Source organism: Stegostoma tigrinum, chromosome 10, assembly GCF_030684315.1.
Source record: "Stegostoma tigrinum isolate sSteTig4 chromosome 10, sSteTig4.hap1, whole genome shotgun sequence".
In the NCBI taxonomy this organism is placed as follows: domain Eukaryota; kingdom Metazoa; phylum Chordata; class Chondrichthyes; order Orectolobiformes; family Stegostomatidae; genus Stegostoma; species Stegostoma tigrinum.
The window spans coordinates 2,670,515-2,685,995 of record NC_081363.1 but is presented as its reverse complement, the minus strand read 5'-3'; the positions used below and the strand labels follow the sequence as shown (position 1 = coordinate 2,685,995).

Sequence of the window (15,481 nt, the reverse complement as noted above, 5' to 3'; positions counted from 1 at the left end):
GTTGGAGAAGCGCACCGGAAAGAAAGGAACAGATGTATGAACTGATAAAAGTTGATGAAGAGAGAAGAGACAAAGCTGATGTTGAGCATAAACCAAGACCAGTTAGATGAAATAGCGTTTTGGAGGACATTGATGAGACCACTTTTACAATACTGCATTCAGTTCTGATCTCCCTGCTACAGGAAGGATGTTGTTAAACTTGAATGGTTTCAGAATAACAAGGATCTTGATGGGATTGGAGAATTTGAGATAAATAGAAAGGCTCAATAGGCTGGGGACGGTTTTCCCCCTGGAGTATTGGAGACTTCAGGGTGACCTTATAGAGGTTTATAAAATCATGAGGGGCAGGGATAGGATGAATAGTCAAGGTTTTTTCCACCAGGGTAGGAGAGTCCAAAGAGGGCACAGGTTTAATGTGAGAAGGGAAAAATTAGAAGGGACCTGAGGGGCAGAGGATGGTACATGTATGGAACTAGCAGCAAGAGGAGGCTGGTACACTTACAACATTTAAAAGGCATCTGGATGAGTACATGAATAGAAAGGATTTAGAAGGATTTGGTCAGATTAGGATGCGTGGTCAGAGTAGAAGAGTAGGGCCAAAGGGTCAGATTCCATGTTGTATGACTATGACTCTAAGTGCATTAGCAAAATAGTTGGGGTTTAATAACAACCCGTCAATTTTCTGGTACTAGCCCACAAAATTACCAGATCTCTTTAGTCCAATTTTGCAACATGCCATAACAAAAATTGAACTTTCAAACTTGGGGGTTGCTACACCCTGTACAATGACCATGCCACAATAACATTCACATTACCAGCTGCATAGTCTATATAGCAAGTGTTGTCAATCAGACACATTGTGACAGTCAGGTTCAGTCTGGTTCAGATAACAATCTTGTACATATTGACTGCTACATGATGTTCCTCAAGTACCCCTGGATAGAATAAGGATTATCAGAGAAGTAACAATATTTCACGTATGATGGCATTCATTCTCCCTCACTTACCCCTGGCGTGCTCTGTGGAGAACTGCCAGTTGAGTTGGCACGTGTGCTACTCAACGATAACTCCATATCAATTGTTGGCTCTCCGAGGGGTGGAAGAGATGCCACACTGTTTGACATTTCCATGTCTGCCATTGAGAAGAAGACATCATCTTCTGCTGTAAGAAATGAAAATGTAAATAACAATTCAGAAATGAACATTCAACTTAATCTGCCTGGAGACATATTTGGTTGAGGATGGAGGTAAGTGCTAAAACACTCACCCTCCCCATCCTTAATGGAGTTAGTCAACCTTAGCAAAGAGAGTGAACAGGGGCTACCATTGATTGAGTGAGCATGCATGATAGTGAAGGTGAATAGTCCCAGCTGCACATAACCAGGCATATGGGGGCAAGTACGAGAGTAAGGAAGTCTTGCTGCAATTGTACACAGCATACCAGATTATTATAAGGTTTCACAAGGGTCGCAGATTAGAGGCTGTTTACCTGGGCTGAAGTCAAAAACGTCACAGTTCTCAGGATAGGGGGTCAGCCATTTTTGACTGAAATAATGAGAAAATTTTCACTCAGAGACGAGGACTGTGGATGCTCAGTCATTGAGTATATTGAAGGCTGAGTGGATAGATTTTGAACTCTAAGGGGAAAAAAATTGATTTAAAGTCATAAATCAATCATGGTTTTACTGAATGATGGAGGAGGCTTTAAGGACCATATGACCTACTCTCTCCTAATCTTTACATTCTCACAACATTGTATTTGAGAGTGTGTTATGAGATGTCAACGCAAAGCTGTGCTTCCTAAAGTTTAGATAACAAAGTGTGGAGCTGGATGAACACAGCAGGACAAGCAGCATCTCAGGAGCACAAAAACTGACGTTTCAGGCCTAGACCCTTCATCGGGGGGGAAAAAAACATTTTTTTTTCTGATGAAAGGTCTAGGCCCGAAACGTCACCTTTTGTGCTCCTAAGATGCTGCTTGCCCTTCTGCGTTCATCCAGCTCCACACTTTGTTATCTCGGATTCTTCAGCATCTGCAGTTCCTATTATCTCTTCCTAAAGTTGGTTTGTTTTGGTTGACGTTGTAACTTTGAATTTGCATCATACCTCTGCTTGAAGTTGTTCGAACCGTTTCTGTCTCATAATAGCTTTGCTCTGCTGAGATGCCAGGGGAACACTTTTCCTTCTGCATGAATCGGTTGAGTTCCATTTGAATCAGATACTGATCTTCCTGCTGCATTGGCCGATTTCTCCGGCTCTTTGATGGAACAGTTGTTGCTTCGGCACACCCTGAACAAACCAAAGACATGGATTTTTAAGATGATTTGTGGGGCTGAGGTTGTTGGTTTGCTCGCTGAGCTGATAAGTCTGTTTGCAGACGTCTCATCACCATACTAAGTACCATCATCAGTGCACCTCTGGTGAAGTGATGGTGTTCTGTTCTGCTATTATTTATATAGCTTGATTTGTTGGGGTGGATAGCATCACGTACGGATTTGCTTCGTAGTAGTAGGTATGTGGGGTCCAGCTCTACAGGTTTGTTAATGGAGCTCCGGTTTGAGTGCCAGGCTTCCAGGAATTCTCGTGCATGTCTTGAGTTGGCGTGGCCTGGGATAGCTACATTGTCCCAGTCGAATTGCCGTCTCTCTTTGTCCAAGTGTATTGAAATCAGTGATAGTTGGTCACGTCTCTTGGTAACTAGTTGGTATTCGTGAATCCTGATGTCTTGTTTCCTTCTGGTTTGGCCTATGTAATGCTTTTGGCAGTCTTTGCTTGGTATCTTGTAAATGACGTTGGTTTTGTAGTTGTTGTCGGATCCTTTATTCTCGTCAGTGGCTATTGAAGTGTAGCTGTCAGTTTGTAGGCCACCGTGATTCTTAGGGGGCGGTGTAATCTGGTGGTCATCTCAGATATACCCGTAATGTATGGTAGGGGCACTTATGTCGCTGGACATGTTGTGCCTTCCTGTTTGTGGTCTGTTGTGTGGGTAAAACGGACTACGCTTTTCGGGTAACCAGTGTTTTTAAAGATGCTGTACATGTGTTCTTCCTCAGCTTTGCGCAGTTCCAGGGTACTACAGTATGTTGTGGCTCACTTGAACAGTGTTTTGATGCAGCTCTGTTTGTGAGCATTGGGATGGTTGCTATTGTACTTGAGTACCTAATCCATATGCGTGGCCTTCCTGTGTGAGTTGGTCTGGAGCTCACCATTGGCCATACGTTCAACCATCATGGCCAGGAAGGGAAGTCCACTATTGCTCTCCTCTTCCCTGTTGAATTTTATGCTGGTGAGGACGTTGATTATGAGGAGATGGGTTTCCTCCATTTTAGAACATTTGATAATGACAAAGGCATAATCCACATAGCGGATCCATTGGTTTAATTGGATGATGGGAAGGGTTGTCCATTCCAGTCTCTGCCTTATGGCTTCCACTATTAATCCTGATATTGGTGATCCCATGGATGCTCTGTTGATTTGTCCATATACCTTGCTGTTGAAAGTGAAGTGGGTTGTTTACAAGTTACTTACAGGATACCATGCAAAGACTGCCAAAAATATTACATAGGGTAAACAGGAAGGAAACTAGCCATCAGAATCACGAACATCAACTAGCTACCAAGAGACAATAAATGCCATCTAGCCAGCGACACTCTCATTTCGTCAACGAATAAAGAGAAAAAAGTGACCAATTATCACTTATTTCAATATACACAGACAAACAGGGCAATTCAATTGGCACAATGTAGCCATCCCAGGACAAGCCAACCCACGACACACACGAGAATTCCTCAAAGCCCGGCACTCAAACCGGAACGCCATTAACAAAATACCGACCAGCAAATCCAGAAGTGATGCCACCCACTCCAGCAAATTGAGACACATAAACAACAAGCAGGACAGAATACCGACGCTTCACTGGAGGTGCACTGACGATGGTACCTAGTATGCTGATGAAACGTCTGCGAACAAACTTACCAGCTCAGCGAGCAAGTCAAGAACCGCAAACCAAAGATGCTGCTTGGCCTGCTGTGTTCATCCAGCCTCACATTTTATTATCTTCAAAGACAGTTAAATTTTTTTTCAGTTTCAGCAAACCACTGACATCAATTGTAAAAGAAATATGTGTATCTATTAGACTGCACCTGATTGTGAATGGTCAGCAAGCCTGCTTTTGGTGTTTTCAAATGCTCACACCATTGTCTTTTTGAGTTTTCAGACATGGGAACAAAAGTCTATTAGTTAACCAAAGTATTACACTGAGTTGGGTTTTCCTTGCAAGTTTCCAAACGTGAAGACCTGTGCTAAGAGAATCATGGACCTGAGGACCATTCTTGCTAGCAATCTGAGAACATTAACACAATTTGACATGTTTTGAATGTTAAGGGGTAACCCATTACCATACACCATGAATAATTAAGGCCTACGTTTTGTGAAACTGAATCATCATTTTCCTTATCATCCCCATTTTATACGTTTTTGCACCATGTTGGCTCTTTGGCCATACCCTGGCACCTAGGCATCAATGTTAGCCACCTCGAGCTACAAGCTGGACATTTTTGCTCATTGCTTCATCTTTCACTTGATGACTCTCAAGGAATTTCACGATGCTGTTGTTACATTCAAGCCATTTGCTCTGTTGTCCAGCACAAAGCCAAAGCAGTTAGATCAGAGACCTGGCCAGTTCCGTGTTTTCTAATCCAAAGTGTTGACATTTTGCCTTCCTTTCTTCCCACGTTGCCAATGTTGTCATTCTCATTCCGAACTGAAATGTCCACCACTGTGACACCCTGGCTCTTTCTGAATAAGGTGTCCAATTTCCAGAGGGTACCACTTCATGGTTCACTTTTGGTGATAGGAAGCAAGTCCAGCCAAACTTGGAGGTGAATTGTTGTAATTGGTCACAGTTTATTATTCTAGTACTTCATGAACAGGCACGCCCAAAAATATAAGCAAAGATTTTGTAAGGAGACTTGTATCTCCGACAGGATTTCATCATGTTTGGTCGGCTATATATTAGGGTCAATATGATAGGGCATAAGTTGCACTGCAGCAAGAAACTGTTAATAAGGGCAGACAAGTTCATATTAAAAGCAGATTTCACCCAGGTGCTTGAACTTTATCTCTGTTGAACGATATGTTCATACCTGGCTCTTAAGGTTGAACCACTTCACAAACTCCAGCTCCCTGCGTGCAGCATATTTGTTCACTGGTTTTACTTTGGCCAGTGCCCATATAACCAGCACATCACCAATGGGATCTTTCTCTACAAGCATGTAACTGGAGACACTGTTCTTTCAATTTCTTTCTGTTGAAGGAAGCTGTCAATTTCCTTGAGGTAGTCCTTTGATGTCATTGAACATAGAACAACACAGCGCAGAACAGGCCCTTCGACCCTCGATGTTGCGCCGACCTGTGAACTAATCTAAGCTCCTACCCCTACACTATCCCATCATCATCCATATGCTTATCCAAGGACTGTTTAAGTGCCCCGAATGTGGCTGAGTTCACTACATTGGCAGGCAGGGCATTCCACACCCTTACCACACTCTGAGTAAAGAACCTGCCTCTGACATCTGTCTTAAATCTATCACCCCTTAATTTGTAGCTATACACCTTGTACAAGGTGAAGTCATCATCTTTGGAAAAATACTCTCACCGTCCACCCTATCTAATCCTCTGATCATCTTGTATGTCTCTATAAAATCCCCTCTTAGCCTTCTTCTCTCCAATAAGAACAGACCCAACTTCCTCAGCCTTTCATCACAGGGCCTGTGCTCCAGACCAGGCAACATCCTGGTAAATCTCCTCTGCACCTTTTCCAATGCTTCCACATCCTTCCTGTAATGGGGCGACCAGAACTGCACGCAATATTCCAAATGAGGCTGCACTAGTGTTTTGTACAGCTGCAGCATGGCATCACAGCTCTGGAACTCAATCCCTCTACCAATAAAACCTAAAACACCGTAAGCCTTCTTAACAGCACTATCAACCCTGGGTGGCAACTTTCAGGGATCTATGTACATGGACACCAAGATCCCTCTGCACATCCACACTAACAAGAATCTTTCCATTGACCCAGTATTCTGCCTTCCTATTATTCCTCCCGAAGTGTATCACCTCACATTTATCTGCTTTGAACTCCATTTGCCACCTTTCAGCCCAATTCTGCAGTTTATCCAAGACTCCCTGCAACCTGCAACATTCTTCCACACTGTCCACCACTCCACCGATTTTAGTGTCATCTGCAAACATACTAACCCATCCACCTATGCCTGCGTCCAAGTCATTTATAAAAATGACAAACAGTTGTGGTACCAAAACAGATCCTTGTGGCACACCACTAGTAACCAGACTCCAGGCTGAATACTTTCCATTAACCACCACTCGTTGCCTTCTTACAGAAAGCCAGTTTCTAATCCAAACTGCTAAATGTCCCTCAATCCTGTGCCTCTGTATTTTCTCCAATAGCCTACCATGTGGAACCTTATGAAAGGCTTTACTGAACATGTACACCATGTGAACTGCCTGATTCTCATCCACATGCTTGGTCACCTTCTCAAAAAACTCAATGAGGTTTGTGAGACTCGACCTGCCCTTGACGAATCCATGTTGACTGTCTCCAATCAAGTTGTTGCTTGCTCGATGATTACAAATCCTATCTCTTGGAATCCTTTCCAAAACTTTTCCTACAACAGACGTAAGGCTCACAGGTCTATCTGGGTCATCCCTACTGCCCTTCTTGAACAAGGGCACCACATTTGCAATCCTCCAGTCCTCTGGTACTAAACCTGTAGACAATGAGGGCTCAAAGATCAAGGCCAAAGACTCCACCACCTCCTCCCGAGCTTCCCAGAGAATACTTGGAAAAATCCCATCTGGCCCAGGGGATTTGTTTACCTTCACACTTTCTAGAATTGATAACACCTCCTCCTTACTAACCTTAATCCTTTCAATTCTAGTAGCCCATAACTCAGTCGTCTCCTCCACTATATTGTCCTGTTCCTCAGTGAAAACAGATGAGAAATGATCATTTAGCACCTCTCCGATCTCCAAAGGGTCCACACACAACTTCCCACTTCTGTCTTTGACTGGCCCTATTCCTATCCTAGTCATCTTCTTATTCCTCACTTACCTATAGAAAGATTTAGGGTTCTCCTTTATTCTTCCTGTTAATGTCTGCTCATGTCCCCTCCTTGCTCTTCTTAACTCTCTCTTTAAATCCTTCCTTGCTCATCTGTAACTCTCCATCGCATCAACTGAACCATCTCGTCTGATCGTCACATAAGCCTCCCTCTTCAGTTTAACAAGAGATACAATTTCTTTAGTAAACCACAGTTCCCTTAACTTATCACTTCCTTAATGCCTGACAGGGACATACCTGTCAAGGACACGCAATATCTGTTCCTTAAACCAGCTCCACATTCCGATTGTCTCCATCCCCCGCATTTGCTAACCCATTCTATGCCTCCTAAGTCTTGTCTAATCGCATTATAATTGCCTTTCCCCCATCTATAACTCTTGCCCTGTGGCATGTTCCTATCCCTTTCCATCGCTAAACTAAACATAACCGATTTATGGTCACTCTCTCCAAAATTTCAGCAAGGCGTTCGATAAGGTTCCCCACAGTAGGCTATTGTACAAAATGCGGAGGAATGGGATTGTGGGAGATATAGCAGTTTGGGTCGGAAATTGGCTTGTTGAAAGAAGACAGAGGGTGGTAGTTGATGGGAAATGTTCATCCTGGAGACCAGTTACTGGTGGTGTTCCGCAAGGGTCGGTGTTGGGTCAACTGCTGTTTGTCATTTTTATAAATGACCTGGATGAGGGCATAGAAGGATGGGTTAGTAAATTTGCAGATGACACTAAGGTCGGTGGAGTTGTGGATAGTGACGAAGGATGCTGTAGGTTGCACAGAGACATAGATAAGCTGCACAGCTGGGCTGAGAGGTGGCAAATGGAGTTTAATGCAGATAAGTGTGAGGTGATGCACTTTGGTAGGAGTAACCAGAAGGCAAAGTACAGGGCTAATGGTAAGATTCTTAGTAGTGTAGATGAGCAGAGAGATCTCGGTGTCCAGGTAGACAAATCATTGAAAGTTACCACCCAGGTTGACAGGGCTGTTAAGAAGGCATACAGTGTTTTAGCTTTTATTAATAGAGGGATCAAGTTCCGGAACCAAGAGGTTATACTGCAGTTGTACAAAACTCTGGTGCGGCCGCACTTGGGAGTATTGTGTACAGTTCTGGTCGCCGCATTATAAGAAGGAGTGGAAGCTTTGGAAAGGGTGCAGAGGAGATGTACTAGGATGTTGCCTGGTATGGAGGGAAGGTCTTACGAGGAAAGGCTGAGGGACTTGAGGCTGTTTTCATTCGAGAGAAGAAGGTTGAGAGATGACTTAATTGAAACATCAAAATAATCAGAGGGTTCGATAGCATGGATAGGGAGAGCCTTTTTCCTAGGATGGTGATGGCAAGCATGAGGGGGCATAGCTTTAAATTGAGGGGTGAAAGATATAGGACAGATGTCAGAGGTAGTTTCTTTACTCAGAGTAGTAAGGGAATGGAACGCTTTGCCTGCAACAGGAGTAGATTTGCCAACTTTAGGTACATTTAAGTCATCAATGGACAAGCATATGGACGTACACGGAATAGTGTCGGCTAGATGGGCTTCAGATCGGTATGACAGGTCGGCACAATTTCGAGGGCCAAAGGGCCTGTACTGTGCTGTAATGTTCTATGTTCTAAGTGCTCACCTACCACTAAATCAAACACCTAGCCTGGTTCATTACCAAGTACCAGATCCAGTGTGGCCTCCCCTCTTGTCTTTTGGCCTGAAACTAGATGGGAGCCAATCCACCTAACCTGCACATCTTTGGACAGTGGGAAGAAACCAGAGGAAACCCATACACTCACGGGGAGAATGTGCAAACTCCACAAAGCCCGATGGTGTAATCAAACCCAGGTCACTAGCGCTATGAGGCAGCAGTGCTAACCACTGAGCCACCGTGCCACCTGGTGGAAATTTTCATGATGTGATCGAGATTAAGGAGTGTGCTCTGTGAAATGTTAGAAAGAATGGGAAGGAAGTACAATTTGGAATGACACGGACATTCAGGATCTCACCTTTCTGGGCTGGCTGGAGAGTGACTGTTCTCATGCTGGCAACCTTTGCACTAGACTTCTTCTCCCAATCACTATTTGCCAGACTTGCCCAGAGATCTATCCAGGCTCAGGTATTTATTGAATTCAAATTCCACCATAGCGACTGCCCTTGCACACCAATTCCAGTCCAGAGTTAAGATAAAGTGGCCATGGTCTCAGAGGGCAGCTCTCTCATTAGAGAGGGATGGCTGGTGGTGAGCTTAACCAGAGGGTCACCATGCCTCAGGTGAGGGGCAAGCTTGAAAGATCTTCCTGGTTTACCTCAGCTGGTGGGGGATGTGAGCCTACACTGTTGGCATCACTCTGCACTGCAAACAAGCCGACCAGAGGTCAGGAAATTACCACTGCGCCACAATAGTCCCTCAGCGCAGGTTACAAACAGTTTTAACATTTGGTACTCAGCTTTGGGTCTGCAGCTCACCTGATTCCAGTCTTATCAATCTAAACAGAACCAGACAATCAATAGCAACAGCTTTGTCTCCTGCTCTGGCATCATGACTCCCAAGGATCTATCCTTGATTCCTGACTGTTCATATCTACATACTACACCTCAGTGACTTCATCCAAAATCTACTGCATCAGGATTTATATAATGTAAGACATATCTACAAGGAGACTAGGACAGAGGTGTTTATGCTAATTGACTAAGAATCCAGAAAGCAGGCGATCAAATCCCACCACGGCTTATTGGGAAGTTAGCTTTGAAAATTTGTAGTAATAAAATGCTGCTTTCATTAAAAATGGCCATGAAACTGTCATTTGTCGTGAAAACCCAATGAGCTTCCTGAATTACTTGAGAGAAGGAAATGTGATGCCTTTACCTGGTCTGAGCTTGAATACACTACAGTCATCACACCAACAAAATTAAGTTGATGACAACTGGGGTTGGGTAATAAGTGAGGTCTTTGCCAAGGACTCAGTTCCAGGATTCTGAAGGACAGCCAGAGGATCCAGATCAGGCCAAGAGAAATTCTTTCCCAAGAACTGCTTGCCTGTGTTTTTGGGATATGGACCAATTCTGCAAATAGCCATCTACCACCTGATCAACCACAGGAATTATTTTGCGATGATACAGACCACAAACTTTTGTGGTGGTGTTGGAGGTAGGTTGGGATGGGAGCTGGAGGGGAGAAAAGCAACAGACAGACCAACAGGCAGACAAAGCACAACACAGACAGAAGCAGACAGGCTGGGTGAGGCAGGCCACACAAGGGAAAGAAGAGAACAAAAACTGAAGAAATGAAGTGAGGATCCTACAGTGATTCCAGATCAAACAGCGGACAGTCGGTCACATAGCTGACTATGTAAGAATATTATATTCACAAAAGGTAAAAACATAGTGAAATACAGACCAACAAATTATCTAAAATCTGACCTGGCAGTAGAATGGTGCTCAGCATATCCAACAAGAGGTGGACCTGTCGTGGAGATAGGAAGAAGTTGACAGACTCTATCTGTCCCTCCACGTCCAGCTGTACGAAAGAGAAATAGTTAAATCCCTGCTTTCCTGCACATAACAATCAATTCATCTTCATTGCCTGAATGTAAATGATACCTTGTTGTCCCAGTTTTGCTTCCCTTTAAAGGTGCTGGCCCTTGCTGAGGTGAATATCTACAAACATCAAGGATCTCTTAAGGTACACTACTCAAGCGGCTTTTGTTTTAAATGGTCAGCCCACACACTACGAGCTGGCAGAAGATTTGAACATTAGTAACATCCTTTCCTAATAGAAACTGGACCAGTAGAAAAAAGACTGTGAGCAGGAGCTTTAGATAATGCTACCTCACTAGTTCAGGGATGCTGAAGACAGGTGGAGATTCCCAGCCAAGACTCACTAACGAGGCACAATGATGAATTCAATACATTCGCATCAGGTGCATGATCCTCTGATCTTTTACTTATAAATTCTGTGTCTCGAAACCTCCTCTCTAACTATACCTGAGGAAGGAGCAACACTCTGAAAGCTACTGCTTTCAAACAAACCTGTTGGACTATAACCTGGTGTTATGTGATTTTTAACTGGGTACAAGCCAGGGATCAGATCTTAGGGTAGTGCAGTATCATGTGCACATGTGCCTTTAACAACTGTATCCTGCTGCAAGCTAACAATATTTCAAGGGTAACTCTGCATCTTCAGTCCCATTAGCATCGCCCTTTTCTCAGCTCCTTTAAAATGTCCCTTTTCAAATATTTATCTAGTTTTGTCATGAAAGCTATCAATGTTTCTTAGTTCTACCTATTTGGATCAGGTATTCTATAAAATATCTAACTGAATAAAAGTACACTCCCAATTTCTTAAAGTTATTTTGATAATTATCTGAAACTTACATCCTCTCATAATTAGATTACTAAACGGTGGAAATAGTTCTTCTGAACTGGTAGACCTCCACAGAACCTTGTGTGTTTTTATTGAAGTCTTCAATCAAAGTCTTCTATATTCTGTCCACTTCACGACCTTTCTGTATATTACGCTGATTATGGGGTAGAAGAGGAAGGTGACTAAAGATTCTCAGTGGTGCTACATGATGGAAATCATGTTATTGTGCTGCCAGGATTGTCAAGAGGTTTTGATGTAATGATTTAATGAATCAGGCAGCAGCTTCGCCAAGGCTTGTTACCCCGGTCATTTGATTCAAGGTTATTCACCTCACTGGGAGATAACTGATTTGAGTCCATGACAGAATTGATTGTGTATGCCTTGACCAAATAACGCAAGAGATATGTGGCGTATCCAATTTAGCAACAGCTTAATATCCTTTGAATTTATATACTTAAGACAGGCGGTGTGATTTGCTGCTCAAATGTTGCAATTCTGTATAAAAGTTAGAGGTGCTAAGAATAGTATCAGAGATAATGGGAACTGCAGATGCTGGAGAATTCCAGGATAATAAAATGTGAGGCTGGATGAACACAGCAGGCCAAGCAGCATCTCAGGAGCACAAAAGCTGACGTTTCGGGTCTAGACCCTTCATCAGAGCCTCTGATGAAGGGTCTAGACCCGAAACGTCAGCTTTTGTGCTCCTGAGATGCTGCTTGGCCTGCTGTGTTCATCCAGCCTCACATTTTATTATCCAGGTGCTAAGAATGTTTGATTTGAGAAGATCCAAAATAGATCACTTGCCCCAATGGTAGGTTACACCTCAGGACTTTATGGTTTTGCACTATAATCATAGAATCCCTAGTGTGGAAATAGGCCATTCAGCCCCACAAGTCCACACCACAGCTCCAAACAGCATCCCACCCAGACCCATTCCCCTACCCCTGCATTTTCCCATGTCTAACCCACCTAACCTAAACATCCCTGACCACTACGGGCAATTTAGCATGGCCAATCTACCTAACCTACACATCTTTGGACTGTGGGAGAAAACCGGAGCACCTGGAGAAAACCCACGCAGACACGGGGAGACTGTGCAAACTACATAGAGAGTCGCCCGAGGGTGGAATCGAACCCGGGTCCCCTGGTGTTGTGAGGTGGCAATGCTAACCACTGAGTCAATGCGCCGCCCTAAATGTTTAATGATGGGACTGAAAGAATACTCTGCTTGTAGGAATACGTACTGCGTTCTAAGCAACGTTACACTATCAGTGCTGCACCGGTTCCAGTGCTGAGAGAACTACTCTCCTCTCAGCTGTCAGCACTGTCCAACAAAGCATTGAATTAATTTGCAGATAATTTATGTAAAACACAGAACTCTTGGTGTCAGTTCCTGACCTTGGCCATTGGAAGTGCTTCATTCTGTTTCAATGTGAGTTTTAGTTCCACTTTCCCTTCACAACTCCCAATCTGGACTGGATCGAAGAGAACAGCATCAGATGCTTTCCTTGTGAATTGGGGGTGAGGCTCTGAAACTATTTTTGGGTTCCAACTAGGAGAGAGCTTTGGTTCCATTTCCTGTGAAATAATACAGCAGAATGATTTTATTTTTTAAAACAAAAATAATAAGCTTGAGACAGTTATGAATACTTTTATTTCAGAGTCAGAAGATTAGGAGTGTAGTTGAGAAGGGAGTGTCATAGAAAAATATAAAATTATAGCAGGATGAGACAGGGTAGATACAAACAGGATGTTCCTGAAAAGCAGGGAGACCAGAACCAGGGGTCAATGCCTAGTGATATAGGGAGACCATTTAGGGTTGTGATCAGAAGAAATTTCTTCAGTCAGAGTGGTGAGTGATGAATTTCTCTGCCATAGAAAGCATTTGAAGTCAAAATATTCAATGTTTTCAAGAAGAAGATAGATATATAGTTCATAGGGTAAGGTGATTCACTTTGGGAAGAATAATAGAAAGGCAGAATACTGGGTCAATGGAAAGATTCTTGGTAGTGTGGGTGTGCAGAGGGATCTTGGTGTCCATGTACATAGATCCCTGAAAGTTGCCACCCAGGGTTGATAGAGCTGTTAAGAAGGCTTACGGTGTGTTAGGTTTTATTGATAGAGGGATTGAGTTCCAGAGCCGTGACGTCATGCTGCAACTGTACAAAACACTAGTGCGGCCTCATTTGGAATATTGCATGCAGTTCTGGTCGCCCCATTACATGAAGGATGTGGAAGCATTGGAAAAGGTGCAGAGGAGATTTACCAGGATGTTGCCTGGTCTGGAGCAAAGGCCCTATGAAGAAAGGCTGAGGGACTTGGGTCTGTTCTCATTGGAGAGAAGAAGGCTAAGAGGGGATTTTATAGACATACAAGATGATCAGAGGATTAGATAGGGTGGACAGTGAGAGTCTTTTTCCGAGGATGATGGCTTCAGCTTGTACGAGGGGGCACAGCCACAAATTGAGGGGTGATAGATTTAAGACAGATGTCAGAGGCAGGTTCTTTACTCAGAGAGTGGTAAGGGCGTGGAACACCCTGCCTGCCAGTGTAGTTAACTCAGCTACATTAGGGGCATTTAAACAGTCCTTGGATAAGCATATGGATGATGATGGGATAGTGTAGGGGTAGGAGCTTAGATTAGTTCACAGGTTGGCGCAACATCGAGGGCCGAAGGGCCTGGTCTGCGCTGTACTGTTCTATGTTCTATGGCCCAAAGGGCATGGGCAAAAGCAGAAACAGGGTACTGATTGAAATGGTCAGCCACTATCATGTTGAACGGCAGAGCAGGCTCAGAGGGGGCTGAATGGCCTACTCCTGTCCTTATTTTCTATGTTTCCATGATCTGATTGAGATCTTCAAAATGATTAATGGTTTTTCGAGGATAAATGTAGAAAACCTAAACCTTCTGACATGGGAATTCAGAAGAGAAAGTCACAATCTTCAAATCAGATCTCCTCTGCTATGGGCCAAAATCATAACGTCTTGTTTACGGAGGTTGATGGTGTAAGCAGTCCCCTCCCCTATAAAAGCTGAAGGTTGTAGGTGACAGCTCAATCACTGCTAGAATACGTGCATCGGGCTGAATTGTCTATATCTCTTCTGCCGGTGTCTTTAACTACTTAACAAGCTCAAAGAATTTGACTAGTATATAAATTTCTTTGTGGCTAGTTTGATGCAAAGCTGACAATGGAAGTGCATAACTGCATAGATAGAAAGGTGAGCCACTTGCAGCTCATCAGAAGCAACAACTGTTGGGAGCAGTCAATCTTAATTTCCCCTAGTTGCCAAGGGCATTAAAAAGCCAACTCTGAACCCAAGTTTTTGGGATGGGGCCAAGTGTAGACAAGATCCTGGTGAGTGTGGCAGAATCCCAAGCCCCAAAGTTGCTGAAACAATTGGGTTATGACAGTCTGACAACTCATTCGTTCAGTTTATTTTCAATATCCACCACAGTGGGATTTTAGCACAAAACCTCTGGTTTGCTAGTCCAGACATGACCAGGGGACAATGAGAGATAATGGGAACTGCAGATGCTGGAGAATTCCAAGATAATAAAACGTGAGGCTGGATGAACACAGCAGGCCAAGCAGCATCTCAGGAGCACAAAAGCTGACGTTTCGGGCCTAGACCCTTCATCAGAGAGGGGGATGGGGAGAGGGAACTGGAATAAATAGGGAGAGAGGGGGAGGCGGAGAGATTATCTTGGAATTCTCCAGCATCTGCAGTTCCCATTATCTCTGATACTATTTTAACCTCACTGCGAAGCCTCTTCCAGGGATGCCTAACCTGAAGAAGTTACCCTCCTCCCTCCGGACCAACCTCAGGGAATCTCTCCGCCTCCCCCTCTCTCCCTATTTATTCCAGTTCCCTCTCCCCATCCCCCTCTCTGATGAAGGGTCTAGGCCCGAAACGTCAGCTTTTGTGCTCCTGAGATGCTGCTTGGCCTGCTGTGTTCATCCAGCCTCACATTTTATTAACCAGGGGACAATGACCAGGATA

General features: G+C 43.9%; 1 protein-coding gene across 6 annotated transcripts in view; it reads right to left on the bottom strand.

Annotated features, from left to right (window-relative positions):
* The window catches only part of LOC125455499 (autophagy-related protein 2 homolog B-like), a 127,117-nt gene that overhangs the window by 98,110 nt on the left and 13,526 nt on the right, over nucleotides 1-15,481 (bottom strand). For 4 of the 6 annotated variants that reach the window (XM_059648896.1, XM_059648900.1, XM_059648899.1 and 1 more), the window contains 4 exons: nucleotides 12,878-13,057; nucleotides 10,537-10,633; nucleotides 2,107-2,289; nucleotides 1,008-1,162 (listed from right to left, as the gene is read on the bottom strand). In XM_059648896.1, coding sequence (XP_059504879.1) covers nucleotides 1,008-1,162; nucleotides 2,107-2,289; nucleotides 10,537-10,633; nucleotides 12,878-13,057 — 615 coding nt within the window. The remainder of the gene's footprint in view (nucleotides 1-1,007; nucleotides 1,163-2,106; nucleotides 2,290-10,536; nucleotides 10,634-12,877; nucleotides 13,058-15,481) is intronic. The other 2 variants (XM_059648898.1, XM_059648902.1) reach the window with 1 other exon arrangement.